Source organism: Leptonychotes weddellii, chromosome 9, assembly GCF_054177405.1.
Source record: "Leptonychotes weddellii isolate Sample4059 chromosome 9, ASM5417740v2, whole genome shotgun sequence".
Classification (NCBI taxonomy): Eukaryota; Metazoa; Chordata; class Mammalia; order Carnivora; family Phocidae; genus Leptonychotes; species Leptonychotes weddellii.
In genome coordinates, this window is record NC_138377.1 from 107693432 (window position 1) to 107714920 (window position 21489).

The 21489-nt window shown below is 38.6% G+C and overlaps 1 protein-coding gene across 1 annotated transcript in view; it reads right to left on the minus strand.

The window, feature by feature from the left end:
* LOC102726125 (neuronal acetylcholine receptor subunit alpha-7) overlaps positions 1 to 21489 on the minus strand; it is a 109591-nt gene that overhangs the window by 26439 nt on the left and 61663 nt on the right. Inside the window, exon 5 of the mRNA XM_006740678.2 lies at positions 738 to 817. Coding sequence (XP_006740741.1) covers positions 738 to 817 — 80 coding nt within the window. The remainder of the gene's footprint in view (positions 1 to 737; positions 818 to 21489) is intronic.

Consider the following 21489-nt stretch of genomic DNA (forward strand, 5'->3'; position numbering starts at 1 on the left):
GAGATAATCTTGGAAAAGAACATGTAAAAAAAATCATCCTAAAGATTTTTAAAACTCTGTTAATATCTGCCTCAAAGCATTAAAACGCAGGTTCCCTATGCTCTGTATTATTCAGTGAGCAGCCCAGGGCCCAATGAATTGAGAGAAATGAGGGGCTGGTGGGAAAAAAAATCAATCCCAGGAAGCAGTTAACCATCAGCTGGTTGCAAAGGAGAGAAGCTCAGTCAGGAATAAGGCACTAATGAGCCCCACTCTGAAACCACTTGCTCTTATATTTAACATGCAAGTGCTCCTTCATGCACATCCTCAAGAAGCCAGCAAGTCCACCATCTCGCCCCCGGCACCTGGGGAGCAGCCCCTGCCAAGACACGCAGTCTGGCAGGAGAGGAAGTGGCCAACTGACATGGAGGAGGGAGAGCCTGGGGGTTTGCCTTGCAGGCTGTAAGGAGAACTGGAAGTGACCTGAGGAGGGAGACTTGCTTTAGCTGTGGATTAACTTTAAAGAACACTCGGCACCCAATAAGGACATATGACACATGAGCCATGACCCCAAGACAAAAAAGAGGAAGATGGCATTGTCATGTTCAGGAAATATTTGCAAGCACAGAGGAGAAGAAAGCAGCAGGAGTTGGGTGTGAATGAGGCAAAGGATGCCCCACACGCGTGCGAGCACCATCGGTCTGGCACCCTGAACTCGCTTAAATTGTCTAACTATAGGACAAAGAAGTGGGTCTTACCTGGAGGCAGGTACTGACAATGCCCAGAAGAGTTAACTAACACGTTGGTGTGGAATGTGGCATCGAATCGCTCATCAGCACTAGAAACATGAGAAGGATTTCATGAGTCAGCACTGCCAGCGGTGGATCTCCCGGGGCCCTTAGGTCTGTCCTGACTGCAGCTAGAATAGCTTTGAGAAGTGCCACTCTTTGCGCTCGGGTCATGCCGACACCATTTGTAACTGGCCTGGGAGATCTCAGAGCACTGGTTGCTAGTGGCCAATGTTCACCCACCCCCACCATTTCATATGCACTGTGATTTTCATATGCCCATAAAACAAAGTTTTTTTAGCAAAAGTTAAACCTGAAGACAATTTCATAGGACATCCGCTGATGAGACATTTCTATCTGTAGGAGATAAAGAGTGGGTAAAGCACTCTGCCACTGATCAGGGATTTTGACCCACTATCTCCAAAGCTCCAGTTCCAGCTTCCTGAATGCACCCAATGCTTGGTTGGTGCTTAACCAGTGTATCTTGAGTGACTGAACTGCAAGCCCAGGAGGCTGTGGGGCACCACCAGAGCCCAGAGGCATCCTGGGCTCCATGATTAGCGATGACAGGAAGGAGGGCAGGTGAAGAGAGCAGAGTTAGGTACAGGTTTTAGATAGGTGCACCCCAGCCCCCTCCCTGCCCAAGTTCAGAACCTCCCACAGCCAGGAGTTACCAACTTGAACAAAGGGAGTGGAAGACACAAAACAGGAAAAAAGAACAACAATTAAAGCCAACAGCCCTTATTATCCATGTCTTTTATCTTCTGTATTCTGATGCTTTGCGGACCCTGGAAGAACCGTGCCCCCTCCACTCCCAGGTTAGCCAGTTCCTAGAGACAGGAAAAACACGCTCACCAGTGCATCTCTCAAATGCAAACCCTCTGATCCAGAGCCCACACCCCAGCCACCTCCTTTATCAGGGTTTCACACTCCAGCCCTCTATCCCTCTGTCCTAATAACCTGAGGGCCAGGTACCAAGCAACTAGGGACAGCTCCTATGATCCAGGGTCCACTGAAATTCTTCAAACTAACCAATCCTAACCCTGCTCACCCTGCCTCGCCAGTTCTAGTCCATGGAAACCACAATAAAGGCTCTTTCCCATCCAAGAAGACGCTGTCAACCAAAGGACTAAAAAACTGCTCCTTAAAAAAGTAGTATCCTCACAGAAATTCAAGAGGATGTTGCATCTAGTAAAACAAAGAGCAATATGAAAGTTAAAATATGATTTATGAAATAAATTTTTATAAATGGGTGGGAGCTTTGGGGCTGAGAAGAATTAGAGATGAAATGTAGGACAGAGATGAGGAAAGCCCCCAGAGTACAAGACCAGAGGAACTCACTGGACAGATGCTGAAGAGACAAAAGGGCGGGAGATAATTACCCAAGAAATCATAGAGAGACATGCTAGAGCTGAAGGAAACTAGTCAAGCATGAAGGCAAAGTGAGGTACTTTCACAGACTTAGGGGCTCAAAGGGCTGGTGTCCCACGTATATTTTCTCAGTCATGGAGTTGAGGATGAGCTCTAGGAAAATGAGGGTAAATACTGAAAAAAGAAGAAATAAAACTTTTGGACTAAACCTGGGTATCAAGAAAATGTATTTCCATGATGAGCTGTGCAGTGGGCCTAGAAAAGGCGGGGGTGGGGGATGTTCCCAAATTACAGCAAGAGATGAGGAGTCTCTGAGGAGAGTGAAGTAGATTCAGAGCAAGAGAGAAGAGAAATAAGCTGGAAAACACCATGCATTCTATCAAGGACACATTTTTAAAAATCACTGTAATAAGAAAGAAAAATATCAACCAGAAACTTCGGGGGGAAAAAAACCTATACAAAAAAGCCAGGGTATGACTACGAAACAAAAATGTGATGAAGTGCAGAGGAAGAAGGAGGGGAGAGAGACTAAGCTACCAGGAAAGGATAATCCTTTGAGATGAAGGACACTCCTACCTCCTTACTTGCAAGCACACACAGGGAGAGAGAGGAGGAGACAAGGTCAAGATGCAAATATTCTCTGCTTGATTGTGGTCTGTACTCAACTTTCTCCATGAATCACATGATAAACAGTGACGGAGCACAAAACAGCTGAACATGTGGACCTTCACAAAATCGCTCTAGAGCAAACCATGATTTTCAAACCAGGTTCTCTGGAACCCTGAGATTCTCTGGGTGTGCTCTGGGGTTTCTGCACCTGTGGATTCTGATACTCTCTTTTCCTTGTAGTCTAAAAGGCGAATAAAAGTCCAAACACACTCAAATGACTTTTGGAAAATTCTCTCTCTTCAGACCAGACAACCGATGGATTACTACATGTGGCCCATTTAACTCCTTTTTTGGCTGAAAGTTAGGCTAAAACTTCTCTTGCCATGCCTGTGCATATCTTTGAACCTCTTGTAAATGAGTCGCCCAGTAAGGTTTCAGTTTTGCACTGCTCTTTTTAAAAATCCACATTTGAGCCTACACTTCCAGCATAGAACCTGGACCCCACCTCACAGCACCCGATCTCACCACTGCAACAACTGAAACTGTCTTGTGACACATGACACAGGATGCATGGTTTTGCTTATTTTAAGCTTGGGTTTCTTCTTGTCTGATTTTTATATTTATAACAAAGACTGTGAGCATCTGTTAGATCAGTGACTTAATTCTGGAAGGAAAAAAAAAAAAAAAGAATTCCTCCCAGCTCTTCCTCCACACATTTGGATCAATTTAATTGAAGAGACTCTTGAGATCACAAGACAAATGAGTAAAAACAAGATAAAAATCGGTTTCCATTAGCAACAGTTTACCTGTGCGACTCACTGATTTCTAAATACAGTTCAACCAAAACAGAATATTGAGATAAACAGAACTGTAACACTGTTATCATTATCAACATGCAAATCTTAATATTCATTTTGGCAGACTTAGAGTTCTCTGCTATTTTATACATCAATGATATAAAAGTAAACTGCTGTAATAATTGTATGCTAATACCACTTACCTGTTTTGGCCATTAGAGCTGGAGATGAGGTTTGTTTGGAGAAGGGCTCTATTGCCAAAAACTGAGGCTGAACACAGCTCTGTGAAACCTGAGTGGCCCCAAACTAGCCATGACATGGGAGGTAACAGTATTAGCTGCTTGTCTCGGGGCCCAGCACTAGATGCACCATGCAGTGATGTACACGGGAGCCAGGGGATGGCGAGCATGAGGCCGTGTGATAATACAGTCTTGCAGCTGGCACACACTGATAACCCTGGGAACTGGGGTGCATCCACAGGACTCGGTTCACTCCTCCTTCTGTTCTGGTGAGCATGTGAAACTTTCTGTATTAAACAGTTTGAATATATATACTGTTTATGTACTTAAGACCCTTCTTGACGACTCAGGCATGTGGCTGCTTCATTTTGTTCAACAGCTCCTCTCTCCAGCTGCCTGGGTCCTTGTCCAGCCAGCAAAGGACAGACAACTGGTGTGGGGAGAACTCTGGGGGCACCCCCACCACTGATTGGGCAACAAAGGGCAATGGGGCCTTGTCACTGAAAAGTAACCATGGAGAGGAGGGATATTTAGCCCAATTATTCAGGGTGCAGATCCTAATATCCTTCGTGGAATGGTCAGGAAGAAAGGGCAACTGGACAGGTTCTAAAGATGGGCATAATTCCAGCAGGTAGAAAGGAAGGTTGGTGCATCCCCAGCAGAATGCATGGTCCAATCACATGCCTGAAGGTAAACTAGACAGAGAGAAGCTTCATGAAGGTATGGTTTGCCTGGACACTAGGGTGAGTGAGGTGTCACCCCAACACCTTAGTTTAGCACTTGCCTTAGCAGGAAGGCCAGCATCATGGCTTGAGAGAAAACCATGGGTGGCCATGGCTGCAGGATCCAGGGTTCAATGCTTATGGATTAACTGCAAGCTGTGCTTTCAGAAGTCAGTGAAGGCACAGGCATGCAGAAGTGAACCTGGGGTCTGGGATTAGATTTCTTCCTGTTCTCCATCCCCCTGGTGCTCATGCCCTGCTTGGTTCCACCCCAGCTCCTGACTCTGGAAGCAGAGCCTCTGAACCTAGCTCAGTGCAGCTTCCTGCTCAGCTTGCCCTGTAGCACTGACCCCCACTGCCAAGCCTGGAGCAGCTCAGCCCTAAGCCAGGGAAATGAAGGTGACCACGCCACTCACAGCATCATCTGGCCCTGAGTCCAGCTGTCAGTGCCCTGAGAGAGAAGAACAGGGTGGCCAGCCATCAAGGAAGCCCAGAAAGACCAACCCCCAACAGGACACATGCTCACTAAACTAAAACTCTGCATATAGGTAATGCTGAAGGATTAGGAAAAAAAAAAAATCCAGGGTCACCCTGCTGTATCAAAGAGGGCACTGGGTGTATGGGCTCATGAGGACTCTAATGAATAAGGACTCGTATGCAGCCCATCCTGTCCCTCTGAGCTCACATAGTCCTTGAAAGGAAACGGAAAAGCAGAAAAGAAAAATGATCTCAACTGTTCTCACCACAAAATGAAATAATGATTATGTGATGTGATAGAGGTGTTAGCTAATGCTACAGCGGTAATCATATTGCAATATACACACGTATCAAGTCAACATGCCGCACACAGTACACTTACATTAGGTTATATGTCAATTATATCTCAATACAAAACAATAAAATTAAAATGTTGGAAGGGAAAAAAAAAGTAAAGGAAGAAGACAGAGAGAGCCAATGTATCTCAAAAGACAGTGGATTTAAGGTATCATTTATATTAAATCTCTTAAAAAAAAGCTGTCAATTACATGCTAAGACATCTCTGATGTAAGGTATGCCTAGATGTCAGAGGGAAAACAGTCTGTTTAAAATAGAGGCATGGGGTGGGTGGGTGATAGACATTGGCGAGGGTATGTGCTATGGTGAGCGCTGTGAATCGTGTTAAGACTGCTGAATCACAGACGTACCTCTGAAACAAATAATACATTATATGTTAAAAAAAAAAAAAAGAAGAAGATAGTAGGAAGGGAAAAATGAAGGGGGGAAATCGGAGGGGGAGATGAACCATGAGAGACTATGGATTCTGAGAAACAAACCGAGGGTTCTAGAGGGGAGGAGGTTGGGGGGATGGGTTAGCCTGGTGATGGGTATTAAAGAGGGCACATACTGAATGGAGCACTGGGTGTTATACTCAAACAATGAATCATGGAACACTACATCAAAAACTAATGATGTAATGTATGGTGATTAATATAATAAAATAAAATAAAATAAAATAGATGATTTTTGTTTCAAAAGAAAGTAATGAGTCCTCTTTCTGGATACTTTGATTTAGTTCTGTATTTTAATCTAAGATGTTAAGGGTCTACAACTAGCATTGTGTCCAGTCATAGTCCATGAACAAAAAGTCTTGAGCAGAACTGAAATTTTATGGTCATTTCTACCTGTCAGAGATCCCAGGAGGCAGATATCTGGGCATCAGCAGGAGGCTTCCAGAGGAATGTATGCAAGATCCTTTCTTTATCCACCAATTTACATGTTAGGTGGCATATAAAATGGATGTTATTATTTTTTTTAAGATTTTATTTATTTATTTGGCAGAGAGAGACATAGCCAGAGAGTGAACACAAGCAGGGGAAGGGGGAGAGGGAGAAGCAGGCTTCCTGCTGAGCAGGGAGCCCGATGCGGGGCTCGATCCCAGGACCCTGGGATCATGACCTGAGCCGAAGGCAGACGCCCAACAACTGAGCCACCCAGGCGCCCCTACATGGATGTTATTATAACAATTGAATGTAACATTGGATGGATTATAATAATGTTATAAATAGGATAATGTTATCACAGTATGTATCAAGTTTCTGAGCTCCCTATTTTGTTCCTTGAACTGTATGACTATCCCTGACCTAGTATAATATCATTTTTTTTTTTTTTTTTTTTTAGAGAGAGAGAGAGAAAGAGAGAGGGTGGCGGGAAGGGCAGAGGGAGTGGGAAAAAGAATCCCAAGCAGGCTCCGTGCTCAGCACAGAGCCTGATGCAGGGCTTGATCTCAAGACCATGAGATCATGACCTGAACCAGAATTAAGGACCAGATGCCCAACTGACTGAGCCATCCTGAACCCCTAGTAATATCATCTTAATCACTATAACATAATGAAAATGTTGGTATTTAGCAGAGTGAGGCCCCCAACTTTGTTCTTTTGTTTAAACGTTGTATTACCTATCCTTGACCCTTCACTCATCACTGTAAATTTTAGGATCCACTTGTCCAGTCCCACAAAGACCTTGTTGAGGCTTCAGTTGGAATCAGATTAAATTTACAGAACAGTTTGGGAAAATTGGGCATCTTTGTGATACTGAGTTTTCCTAGAATTAAATATGATATAATCCATCCTTTGTTTTGGTCTTTCTTATGTTTATTTATTAGTAATTTTTACCACTTTCAGATATTGGAAATAAAATTTGTTAAATTACATTTTCTAATTGTCACAAGGGTAAAGAAATACATTCAATATTTTTACACTTGTTTTGTATCCAACATATTTTGTCTAGATAGTCTCTAAAGAGTTCTTTTTAATGTAAAAAAATCACAGTCTATGAATGATGGTAATTTAGTTTATTCCTTTCTAATCCTTGATATTTTATCACTTTGCTTTTATTACTACTTAGATTCATACTATTATTAAGATATGTGATGACAATGGATATCCTTATTTTGTTGCACATACAGAAACTTCTAATGTTTCAGCATTAAATGGGCTTTTGGTAAAGACCTTACATCAGCTGAAATCAAGTTTTATTCTATTTCACAAGTGGGTATCAAATACAGTCAGTTGATTTTTCTCCACTTACCAAGATGATCACATGAGGATGAATTATACAAATGGATTTTTCTAAAGTTAAACAAAACTTGTATTTCTAATAGAAAACTAAATTTGATTGGATTTGTTTTTAATTATTGCTAGATTTAGTGAGCTAATATTTTAGTTAAAGATTTATACCTGTATGTTCATAAGTGACATTGTACATTAGGTGGAACTTGACTATAAAACCCACCTTTTCCGATTTCTTTTTCAAAACATGTCAATCAAGAGAATGAAAAGGCAAGCTTCAGACAGGGAGAAAGTATTTGAAAAAGACATACCTGATAAAGATTATTACCCAAAATATACAAACAACTCTTGAAATTTAACAATAAGGATAAAAATAACCTGATTTTAAAATGAGCATGGGGCACCTGGGTGGCTCAGCTGGTTAAGTGTCTGCCTTCGGCTCAGGTCATGATTGCAGGGTCCTGGGATCAAGCCCCAAGTTGGGCTCTCTGCTCGGCAGAAGCTTGCTTGCCCTCTCCCTACCACTTCCCCTGCTTGTACTCTCTCTCTCTCTGACAAAGAAATAAATAAAATCTTTAAAAAAAAAATGAGCCAAAAACCTGAACAAACACTTCAGCAAAGATATACAGATGTCAAATAAGCATAAGAAAAGATTATCCAGATCATGTGTCATTAGAGAAGTGCAAATGGATTTTGGCCAACTTCTTAGATTGGCCAAAATCCAGAACATTGACAACACCAAATGCTGATAAAGATATAGAACAACAAGAACTCTGATTCATTACTGGTGGGAATACAAAATGATACATACAGCCACTGGAAGACAGTTGGTCAATTTTTTACAAAACTAAACATACTCTTACCATACAATCCAACAACCCAACAATCACACTCCTTGGTATTTACCCAAAGGAGCTGAAAACTTAGGTACACAAAAATCTGCACATGGATATTTATAGCAGCTTTATCTATAATTCCTAAAACTTGGAAGCAACAAGTTGTCCTTCAGTAGGTGACTGGATAAATCAACTGTGATACATCCAGACGATGGAAAATTATTCAGTAGTAAAAAGAAATGAACTAACAAGCCATAAAAAGACATGGAGGAACTTTAAATGCTTATTACTAGGTGAAAGAGGCCAATATAAAAAGGCTGGATATGTATGATTCCAACTATATGATATTCCAGAAAAGGCAAAACTACGGAGACAGTAAAAAGGTCAGTGTTTACCAGGGGTTGTGGTGAGGGAGGGATAAATAGATGGAGCAGAACATTTTTAGAGCAGTAAAACTACTCTGTATGATATAACAATGGCGGGTATATGGTATTATACATTTGTCCAAACCCAGAGAGTGTACATCAAAAGTGAACCCTAATGTAAACTATGGACTTAGGTGATAATGATGTGTCAATGTAGGTCCATCAATTATATCAAATGTCCCACTCTGATGTGGGGAGGCTGTGCATGTGTAGGGGCAGGGGATATAGGGAAAAATGTCTGTCTCTTCCACTCAATTATGCTGTGAACATAAACCTGCTCCAAAAAATAAAGTCTATTTTTAAGAAATATATATTGATTCAATCTTATCTATTTTTTTCTATTTTTATCTAGAATCAGCTTCTGTTTTTCCAGAAAAAATTAATTCTGGCTAAATTTCCAAATTTATTGACATAAAGTTATCCATAATAGTCTCACTTGTTTTAAAATACCTGTCCGCAGTTATAAACCCTTTTTATTGTTTATAATCATTTGTTTGTATCTTCTTTATTTTCTTGATAATTATTCTGAGGTGTGTTCATTTTATTAGTTCTTTTTAAAACCAGCTTATTGGAGCACCTAGGTGGTTCAGCCAGTTAAGTGTCTGCCTTCGGCTCAGGTCATGATCCCAGCGTCCTAGGATGGAGTCCCCCGTTAGGCTCCCTGCTCGGCTGGGAGCCTGCTTCTCCCTCTCCCTCTGCCACTCCCCCTGCTTGTGTGCTCTCTATCAAATAAATAAAATCTTTAAAAAATAAATAAAACCAGCTTATTCCTTCTCGATTTCTATTTTTCTTATTTAATGAATTTCTACTCTTTGTTCTTCCTTCCTTCTACTTAGTATTTATTCTCACTTCTTGAGATTGGTGATTAAATCACACATTTTCGGGGCGCCTGGGTGGCTCAGTCGTTAAGCGTCTGCCTTCGGCTCAGGTCATGATCCCGGGGTCCTGGGATCGAGCCCCGTATCGGGCTCCCCGCTCCGCGGGAAGTCTGCTTCTCCCTCTCCCTCTGCCCCTGCTTGTGTTCTCTCTCGCTCTGTCTCTCTGTCAAATAAATAAATAAAATCTTTAAAAAAAAAAAATCTCTTGTAAAAAAATAAAAAATAAAAAAATAAATCACACATTTTCCTTTTTAAACCTTTTCTAACGTAAGCATTTAAGGCTATGTATTCCTTCTGCACACCCACACACAGGCACACACAGAGACAGAGACATACACACACTAAAGGTTTTTTTTAATTCATATATGATATTTAGTTCTCCAGATATTTACTTTTAGTATAACAAGGATAAATTTGTTCCTATATCTGTGTCTGTGTGTATCTCTATAACTGTATCCATATTTATATATTGGGTAAGTCTTGTTAACTGTGTAGTTCAAAACTTAGATATCCTTATGCTTTTTACTTTTCTTCAACTATCAATTACTGAAAAAAGTACATCAAAATCTTCTACCATAATTACGAATTTGTCTGCCAATTTTCTTCATTTGTTTCAAAGATATTTTGTGTTTAGTGCATACATGTGAGATTTGTTATGTATTCTTAGAAATTGTTTCTTTTTTGTCATTGACTTGGCCTTTAATTTTAATTGTATCTTTTTTTTCTTTCTTACAGTGTGTGTTGTGGTTTTTGGTTTTCTGTTTATTGGGTTTGTTTTGCTTTTTGTTGTTGTTGTTGTTTTTCTGTTGTAAACACAGCCATTCTCATTCCTGGTTCCTCTTTGTCAGGTATATCTTCTCATTTTTTACTTTTTATTTTAATTAATGTGTTTATTTTGCTTTTTGTGTACTTAAATGCTTTAGTTCCATTAGCTATATTTTTAAAAGTATATATAATATAGTTGGGAAATCTCAGTACTTTTAACCAGCTGCCTAATCCATTTACTTTTATCTTCTCTGTTGCTATGCTTGGTTTTATCTCTACTACTTAATTTTGTGCTTTTGATTTCTCTCTCTTTTGACTGCATTTTTTCCTCCTTTCTCTGGGTTTTTTATGTTTTCCTTATTTTTCCCCCACTCTCTCTCCACCTGTTTGAAAGTTCACTATATTATTCCTACATTTCTAATGGTTCTTCTTACATTTTTAACATGTGTCTCTTACTCAAAACTGACCACTCTATGGCCTGCCAGAGCAACAATGGAGGGTTTTACCTCTACCTGCTATCCAAGTACCACCTTCCATGTTATTATTTTCCAGCATCTTAACCTCTTTGTTTTTAATACCCCAAGTTCATTATTATTATTTTATGTATTCCATCTTGTTTATATTTACCTGACCTTAAGACTTTGAGAGAGAGAAAGAGACAGAGAGTGTGTACGAGAAGGGGGAGGGGCAGAGGGACAAGCAGGTTCCCCACTGAGCAGGGAGCCCATCACAGGGGCTCCATCCCACAACCCTGAGATCATGACCTTAACCGAAGTCAGACCCTTAACCAACTGAGTCACCCAGGTGCCCTTATATTTACCTGAATTTTTAACCAACTGCTTTGCTTACCATTCCTTCTCAAACTTTGTTCCTAAATGTTCATTCTGGTAGTTTCTTTAATAGTAGTATTTCTGGTCATTTCCCACTTCATGGGAAACTCTTTTAGTCTGTTTTTCTGAAAATGTCTGATTTTGCCCCTCACATAAAAAATGGTTTGGCTGGGGAAAGAATTCTAAGTTGATAATTATTTTCTTTCAGTACTTAGTAGATACTTTCTTTTTTTTTTTTTTTTCCCTAACTTCAACTGTGGCCTTTAAATGGTCTGCAGTCAGTCTAATTGTCATCTCTTTGTTAAGAAGCTGCCCTTTTTGTCTTCCCTTGTTCCCAGGATCTCCTTAGCTTTGGGTGTTCTGTAGTTTTTAGCACAGTATGTCTAGGGGCTTGTTTCTTCCTATCTACCTTTCCTCAGGCTTGTTGTATGTCCTGAATCTGACGATTTATGTTTTTCATCAATATTATTAAATTTTCAGCCATTCATTTGAAACACGGCTTCTGTTGGGGAAAAAAAAAAAAAAAAAAAAGATGTGTTTCAGTGGAAAACTGCATCCTCTCTAACACACAATTCTGAGTTAGCCGGTCATTGTGTTTGAGCTATTTAGCGGTTCTTTGTGAGCCGTAAGCAACTGATAGATGTATAAATTATATGTTGTCTGGTAGTGATTTAACTGGTAATGATTTGACTTTCTGTGCCCTGTAGATAAACAAGTTTTGTGTCCATCTATAATTTATCTCAACATTCCCAGTCCATATAAATTTGTCCTGATTTGATTTCTCCTTTGAACTGGTTCTAATATCTGCCTGGTTCCCTTGTGTTTTATGAGTAAAATAAATTCTTTAACATCTGTTCACTTTTTATATCGGTATACAAGTCACAATTTTATCTTTCTTCTGAAAATAATCTTTTAACACTTCTCCCACATTCTTCCTATTATTTCCTTCTATTGTACTAGCAAACATGTGTGGGAACACTAATCCTACAAAAGAGAGGAACCCATACTCCAGATTTTGCAGGATTAAGTACATGGTGTCTCTTGGGTGGATTCATGCCTCCATATCTGTTTTCTGCATGACCTCAGACACACGGTACTTTATTATGATTATGATTATTTATTCCTATTTTTCTCTATTGGAAAATAGGAATAATAATAGTACCTTCTTCATAAGGCTGTTAATATATATAAAACTTCTGGACCTGGACATGGCACAGAGAAGCATCATAAATAGTGTTAGATATTTTTGCAACTGTTCACTATTCTTTCATATTTTCATCTATTTAGCTTGCTATGATTCATCTGGGAAATAGCTTCTTCTTCAACTGTGCATCTGATAATCAATGCTTACACCAAGTTTTTAATTTTGATGGCTAAATTTCTCACTCTATTAATTTTACTTGACTTTTTAAAGCTGCTTTTTTAGAGGGTGTGCTGCTCTTTTCTTGTGTTTTCAATTCTTAATCATGTTTAATTATCTTAAAATTATTTTTTTATAATTTTTTTAAAGATTTTATTTATTCATTTGACAGAGATAGATACAGCGAGAGAGGGAACACAAGTAGGGGGAGTGGGAGAGGGAGAAGCAGGCCTCCTGCAGAGCGGGGAGCCTGATGCGGGGCTTGATCCCAGGACCCTGGGATCATGACCTGAGCCGAAGGCAGACACTAAACAACTGAGCCACCCAGGTGCCCCTATCTTAAAATTATTTGTTAGGTTCTATTACCTAAGGTTTAGATCTAAATCTGCTGTTTGTCATGTTTACTATTTGCTCCAAGTGAGCTGTTTCTTTATAAGTTTCATAAATTTAATTTTCAACTCATCTTCAGCAGGGTGTGTGTGTGTGTATGTTATAACTGAGTTCTGTCTTACTTTCTCTAATGCTTCATTCCTGGTAGTTTTGTACCATTTTCTGTAAGAACGAGAGCTTAGGACGCACTGATACAGCAACAGTGTTGGTGGGAGAGGAGGCTGGAGAAGTAAGGGGACAGTGGGGAAAAAGAGTCCTGTGGCTTTCTTCTCACAGCTGTATGCCCCCCACTCCGGACACCTATCTACTTGTCATGCCTTGTACTATTTGTCAGGCTGCAGAAAACCCTTGGTTCAAGCACAGATGTCCCACCCACAGAGCTTGAACAGGGCATGTTGAGGCTTCTTGATGGGACAGACAGGAATGAACCTTCAGCCTTTTAGCGCCAAAAGGCAGCTTCTGCTAGCACATCCTAAAACAGGTAAGCTTCTTTTTCATCCTTCTGCACTGAGAAGTAAATGCTTTTTCAGTCCAGTTTCTCACTGAGAGCAGCATTTCCACAGCGGGCCAGCTTTCTCAGTTCCAACCCACCTTGTATGGGGCAAGAGAGAGGAAGCACCGGTTTTACTTCTGCCTTGGCGGGTAATTAGTTTTGTGACACAGAACAGTTCATTGAACTCCCCACGGCTCAACTGGGAAAGGGAGCTGATCGCCATTTTCCTAAGTCTGCTTGTAGCCTGGGCATTCCTTCTAGCAGTGTTTTAGGTAGCCCATATAAATCGATGTGAAGATGTCAATGAAATAAAAAGTAGTTTTTCATAACTATGTAACCTATGACATCCCTTCTGGCTCTAGATCTGTGAAACAAAGAGAAAAGAGGAAAAGCTAATCACCCCTGCCAGTGGAAGACAAAGTGTTAAAAGACCATAAATCATATGCAGAAATTCACACATGTATGTGTGTGTGTGCAGAGTGACTGGAAAACACAATGGTAAAGGTAACAAAATCACACTTTGCCCACCTGTACTCTAGTGATCTCTGTGAGCTTAAGAAATACCCACATAAATGGGGGCCCAGGTCCATGCTTAGGTAACTGGCTAAAAAGTAACCACATTAATTTTTTAAGGGGGCTTTTCTCTTCAGATTGAAGACAGTAAAGAAATCCATCAACATTAATCTGAATGAATATGATGTCTAAATAAACTAAGCATATGCTTTCAAAAAAATACCAAAAAATACCACTTGCTATGGCCTTATAAAAAAATGATAAAACAAAAACATTGTTTTTGTCTTTAAGAAGTCAATCTAAAGATTTCCTGCCCGTAATTATACCAAGTATTTCCACCAAACTGGGTGCTTGACAAGCACCAATGGGCATAGACTAAAAGAAAAAAGAAAAAAGCCCTGAGAAAAGCCTGATCTATCTAGCCCAGTGATCAGAAGGGCAACAGGGACACAGAAAAATTTTAGACAATATCCAGGTATCAGCTAAACACCAAAGAAGAAAATAATGTTCCATCACCAACCTTATCAGCAATAGCCAAGTGAGGACTCTAGATTTCCAACCAAATATACCAGGAAGATAGTGGCCAAAAAAGCAAGAAGGACTATATTATTATCAGATAAAATAGACATTAGAGGAGAGAAAATTACAAAGGGCAGACATAAATTTACACATTGATAAGGACTCAACCCACCAAAAAGACACAGTAATCATATGTTCTTTCCCACAAACAAGTTGCAGAATATGTGAACCAAAAACAGATGGAAGTGAAAAAAGGAAGCGACAAACCCACAATTATAGCTGGAGTCTTCAACACTCCTCCCTCAACAATGGAAGCCAGGACAAACAGACACAAAATCAGCGAGGATACAAAAGAACTTAACACACCCTCAACCAAAGGACCTAATGGAGAGAAAACCCTTCCCCCAACAACAGCAAAAACACATTCTTTTCTTTCTTTCTTTTTTTTTAAGATTTTATTTATTCATTTGGGAGAGAGAGAGAGAGTGAGCATGAGCAGGGGGAGTGGCAGAGGGAGAAGCAGACTCCCCGCTAAGCTGGGAGCCTGATGTTGGGCTCCATCCCAGGAGGAGATCATGACCCAAGCCGAAGTCAGATGCTTAACCATGTGAGCCACCCAGGCACCCCAACACATTCTTTTCAAGATCCTATGGAGCATATACTAAGACTATATCCTGAGCCACCGGACAAATCTTGACAACATTTATTAGAATTGAAACTATACAGAACGTTAATATGTGCCCACAACAGAATCAAATTAGAAACAACAGGAAGTGTCTCAAAACACTTAGAATCAAACACCAAATTTATAAATAATCTGAGTCAAAGAGGAGTCTAGAGGTAATTCAAGACATACACTGAACTGAATGAAAATTTAAAAAAAATTATATATCAAAATCTGTAAGATGTAGGTAAGGTACTGAGAGGGAAAATTATAGTAGCTTTTTGCTACTATAAATTGCTTACATTAGAAAAAAGTCTCAAGTCTATAATCTGTGATCACCTCTCAACTAACTAGAAAAAGAAAAGAAAAATAAACCCATAGTAAGTAGTGGGAATGAAATAATAAAGATAAGAACAAAAATCAATGAAAGGGAAAAGAGAAAAAAATAGGGAAAATCAATGAAGCAAAAATCTACCTCTTTGAAAAGATCAATAAAATTGACAAACCAGTATCAGGAAAGAATCTGAGTATATCACTGCATGCTCTGTAACAATAAAAGAATGATAAGGTGATAAACAGCTCTTCACACATAAATTTGACTGTTTAGATGAAATATGCCAATTCCTTGGGAAGCACAAACTACTAAAAATTTACTACTAAAATTTAACCGAGGAAGCTGAATAGCCCTAAAACTATTTCACAAATTAAATTAATAATTTAAAAAATTCTTAAATGAATTCTCTAGATCCTGATGGTTTTACTAGAGAATTTTATCAAACAATTAAAGAAGAATTAATACTAATTCTATAACTCTCTCCCAGGAAGCAGAGGATGAGAGAATGTCTATCAACTCATTTTAAGAGGCTAATATTCTGAAACCAAAACCACAAAAAGAGTACCCCCCCAAAAAAGGAAAAAAATAGCTACAAACTACATTCCCTCATAAATAGACATAAAAACCCTCAACAAAATATTAGCAAATATAATTCAGCTGCATATTTAAGTAATTATACATATATGACCAAGAGGAGTTTAGTCCATGGGTACAAAGCTGGTTCAGTATTTCAAAACTGATCAGTGGAATCAACCATATTAAGAGCCTAAAGAGCATGATTATATCAATTGATATGGAAAGAGAGAGTGATAATATTCAACACTCATCCATAATAAAAACTTTCAGAAAACTAGAATAATAAGGAACTTCCTCAGCCTGATAAAGAACATCTACAGAAAAACTAAGCTAGCATTATACTTAATGGTTAAAGGACTGAATGTTTTTCCCCTAAGATCAGTAATAAAGCAAAGGCACCTGTTCGCAACACTTTTATTCAACATAACCCTGGAAGTCCCCACCACAAAAATAAAGGAAATAAAATGCATAAAGATCAGAAAGAAAGAAAATTGTCCCTATTTGAGTTGACATGACAGTAGAAATCATCTACATGATTATGTAAAAAAAAAAAATCCCAAGAGGTCTCTAAAAAAAAAAAAAAAAACAGCTCCTAGAATACATGAGTTCAAGGTCAGAGGATACGAGATCACCATTAAACAAACAAACAAATAAAAACAATTATATGTCTATATACTAACAAACATATGGAAACTGAAAACACAGTACCAGTTATAATCACGCAAATAAATGAAACACGAATATAAATCTAAAAAGACATTTATGGGACTTTTATGCCAAAAATTACAAAATGCTGATGAAAGAAATCACAGAGGATTTAAATAAGAGACACATACTGTGATCATGGATTAGAAGACTCAACATAGGATGTCAATTCTCCCCAAAGTAATCTCTAGGTTTAACAAAATTCCTATCAAAATTCCAGTATGTTATTTTGTAGACATACACAAGGTCATTCTGCAATTGATACAGACAGGCAAAGGAATTAAAATAGCTTAAACAATTTTGAAGAAAGAAGAATAAAGTGGGAGAAAATACCCAATGTTTAAGTCTTACTGTAAAGCTAAAGCAAGGAATACAGTGTAGTATTGGTGGAGGGAAAGACACAGAAATCAACAGAACAGGCAACCCAAGCGTAGACCCACACGAATACAGTGGTTCCCCCAGCCCTTACCCAAGATTTAACTTTCTGTGGTTTCAGTTACCCAGGGTCCAGAGGCAAATCATCCTCCTTCTGTAAGAAGGTCAATAGTAAAGTCAATGTTACAATGCCTACATCATTCGCCCCACTTCATCTTATCAGTGAGGCATTTTATTGTCTCCCATCACATCACAAGAAGAAGGGTAAGTACAGTACAGCAGGATATTTTGATGTACAGAGAGAGAGACCACATTCATATAACTGTCATTACAATATATTGTTATAATTGTTCTATTTTATTATTAGTTATTATTGTTAATCTCTTACTCTGCCTAATTTATAAATTGAACTTTATCACAGTTATATATCTAAAGAAAAAAAAACATAGTATATTTAGGGTTCAGTACTATCTGTGGTTTCAGGCATTCAGATCCCACTGGGGGACTTGGAATGCATCCCCCATGGACAAGAAGGGACTAGAATACGCCCAACTGATTTTGACAAATGTGTGACACACAAAGGAGGAATATAGCCTTTTCAACAAATGGAGCTGGAGCGATTGGAAAACCATAAGCAAAAAGATAAACCTCCACCTAAGCTTCACCTATTATTCAATAATTAACTCAAAATGAATTACAGACTTAAATGTAAATCTTAAAACCATAAAGCTTGGGAGAAAATCTTGAGGACTTGTGTCTAAGTTAAGAGTTCTTAGACTTGATACCAAAAACAATCCTTTAAAGTAAAATTTGATGAACTAGATTTCATTAAGTTTTTTTAAAAATGCTCTGTGAAAGACTGTTAAGAATGTGGGGAGGGGTGTGGGGGGATGGGTTAGCCTGGTGATGGGTATTAAGGAGGACACGTACTGCATGGAGCACTGGTTATTATATGAAAACAATATGATGTATCATATGGTGACTATCATAACATAATAAAATTAAATTAAAAAAAAAGAATTTGAAAAGACGACCCACAGAAAGGCAAAAGGTATTTTCACGTGGCACGTCCAACAAATGACTCATATTTAGAATATATGAAGGACCCTCAAAACTCAACAGTAAAAATTAAATGAATAATAAAAAAGCAAAAACCAGTTAGAAAGGAGGGCAAAATACATGAACAGAAATTTGATTAAAGAGGATATACAGATCACAAATGAATACATGCAAAGGTGTTCAGCCTCATTAGCCATTATGGAAATGCAAATGAAAACCACAATATCACTACATACTTATCAGAATAAAAAATAGTAATAACATCAAATCTTGGCAAGGACACCGAGTAACTCAGTCACTCATACGTTTCTGCGGGCAGGGGGAACGTGAACAATACAGATACTCTGAGAAAGAGTATGGCAATTTCTTGTAAAATTAAACATCCACTTATTATATAAGCCAGCAACGGCATTCTTGTATAATTCATACCAGATAAATGAAAACTTATGCTCACATAAAACCTGTACACAAATGTTCACAGGAGATGCATTTATAACAACTAAAGACTATAAACACCCCAAATGTTCCTCAGTGGATAAATGGTTAAACGAACTGTGATACATCCATACCACTGAGTGCTATTTGGGATAGGAAGATAGACCTCAGTGTATACCTTTTAAAAAATTTCTTGTGAATCTATAATTATTTAAAAATGAAGTTAGAATTATTTTTTAAAAAAATTAGAAACTTACCAAATATCCAACAATGGTCAATTAAAATACATTTTCTCAATGGACTATTATGTCACCATTAAAATGATGATTAGGAAAAGTCCATGGAAACATGGAAAATGTTTACGATGACTGAAAAATACAGTCATTATAATCACATAAAAGCATATTAAGCAGATGGACTGAAGGAAGACATAGAAAATGAAATTTAGCTGTTTAGGGAAGGAGGGACAGAAATTAAACATTTTGACTTTGTCGTGGCCACTGATGGTAGTCTTGAAATATGAAGAGCTCTTTCTTTACCTTGCCCTCAATCTGAAGTTAGCTTTCGTAATATGTTCATCTTGTCAACGGCAGGATAAAAAGTGACAACATCTACTAGAAGGTCAGAAGGTACTGTAACCTTCAAACCCAGATGCTACCGCCACTGGCCTTCAGCAAGTCTTTTGGAGGCACCATCTGGAAGACCATAAAATGGAACCCATACCATGTTCTGCTTACCAAGAACATCAGAGGACTAGGTTATAATCATAACACATCCGTTGATTACAAAATACGTAAGAAATCCTGTAATGATTCACATTAATGCATCCCTGGGAAAAATAAGAAGCACTCACTAGGTAAGTACCAGAGAGAAACATTCAGATGGTTAGAATCAAGTTCTCATTAGTTCTTTTGTTGTATCCTCCAATGGCATGAGCATAATTCACCATTCAGTTGGTCTTTCTCTGGACAGCAAGAGGGAGGCAAGAATATAACTGAGGTTAGTATATGGGCTGAAAATCAGGACTTCCAGCCACCAAATTCCTGCTAGCTTCCATCTAAAGGAATGCAAGAGGGTATTAGCGCTCAGCAGGCAGAGTTTTTCAAAGTTTGGTCTGGGGACCATAAGTGGCAGAGTCCTGAGCTGTACTTCACACCTTCTGTACCAGGCCCTGGGGGAGACAGAAATGAAGTCTCCATTGTTAACAAATACTCAAGGAGCTTCTTAAGGCAGAGAAAAAGCTGGAAAATCACAACAGAAGAGTCAAAATAGGCAGCAGGATGTAGAAGACCCTTATGGGCCACAGGGATTCAGAGGGCCACCAAAGGAACCACTGAGCAGCCTGAGAATTTTTAAAACTAATCTACTGTCTCCTTGTGGACCCTTTGACCTGGTGCAGACGGACTGCAGATGTGGTTCTTGAGCCAGACCCAGGAACCTTCCCTAGCAGTTCTCCTGCTGCATCCTGCTTCCAACGTCTGGGTGGCCACATGGGGAAGAGGATTGGGAAGAACACACATGCCACTTCTGGCTGTTTCACTCTCTTTGAGGTTCTCTGGTGAATTTTTATAGTTTTCCTCATAATGGTATGGTGCATTTGTACCAGATTTATTCCTCAGTATCTCAGGGTTATCCAAGATCCTTTATTCCATGTTGCTGTTCACTGATGTGTAACTCAGCTATTATCTTGTCTTCCTTGCTCTACTCTCTTATTAGCTCAAAGTTTGTCAGCTAATTCTATTTTTAGGTAAATAATCAACTAGGAGCAATGACAGTGTTATGTCTTCCTCTGTAATGTTCAGATCTCTTATTTTTAATTTGTTCTGGCTAGGGCCTTCCAGCAGACTGCTGACAGCAGGAATATCTGGTATCTTCGCTTTATCTCGGACTTCATTGTGAATCCGTCTAACTTTTCAACAGTTAGCTTTATGTTTGCAGGAGTTTTCTTGTGGATAATATTTATCCGATTATGAAAGTTTTCTTCTAGTCTTAGTTTATAATGTGTTTTGATCAAGGATTGCAGCTGAATTTAAAAAGTTTTCTGTCAATTGGGATTTTTGTCTTTGTTTCCTTGTTCAACATGGATATGGAGTGAATTCCATTAGCAAGCCTACCAAGTTAATCCATCTTTGCATACCTGGAATAAAATTTATTTGGTCTTTTTCACCTAATGCACTGCTGGATTTTATCTGCCAGTATTTCATTTAGAATATCTGTATCCATATTCACATGCAAGATTTGTTGATAGTTCTCTTCTATTGAGATGTCTTTACCATGTTAATTTATATCAGTGTTATACATTTTCCATCTTTTATGCATGTTCTAGAATATTTTATATAATGTAGATTTATCTATTCTTGAAGATGTAAAATTCAAATGTAAAAATGTATCTTTCAAAATGTAAATCTTTGCCTACTTTTTCCATTTTTTAAATGTATTTTTAAATCTACCCTGATTTTCTACTCTTTAGGCATATTTAGTAATTTGTATTCCCCTAGAAAATCACCCATTTCAACCAGGTATTCAATATATATATATATTTCTTCAATTCAAAATATATATATTCTTTCATTTATTCATTTAGGGTTTTTTTATGTTTCAAAGAACTAGATTTTAGTTTTTATTTTCTTTTGTCTAAATATGTGCTTGTTTTGTACTTTTTAAAAATCATTTCTGGGGCGCCTGGGTGGCTCAGTTGGTTAAGCGACTGCCTTCGGCTCAGGTCATGATCCTGGAGTCCCGGGATCGAGTCCCGCATCGGGCTCCCTGCTCAGCAGGGA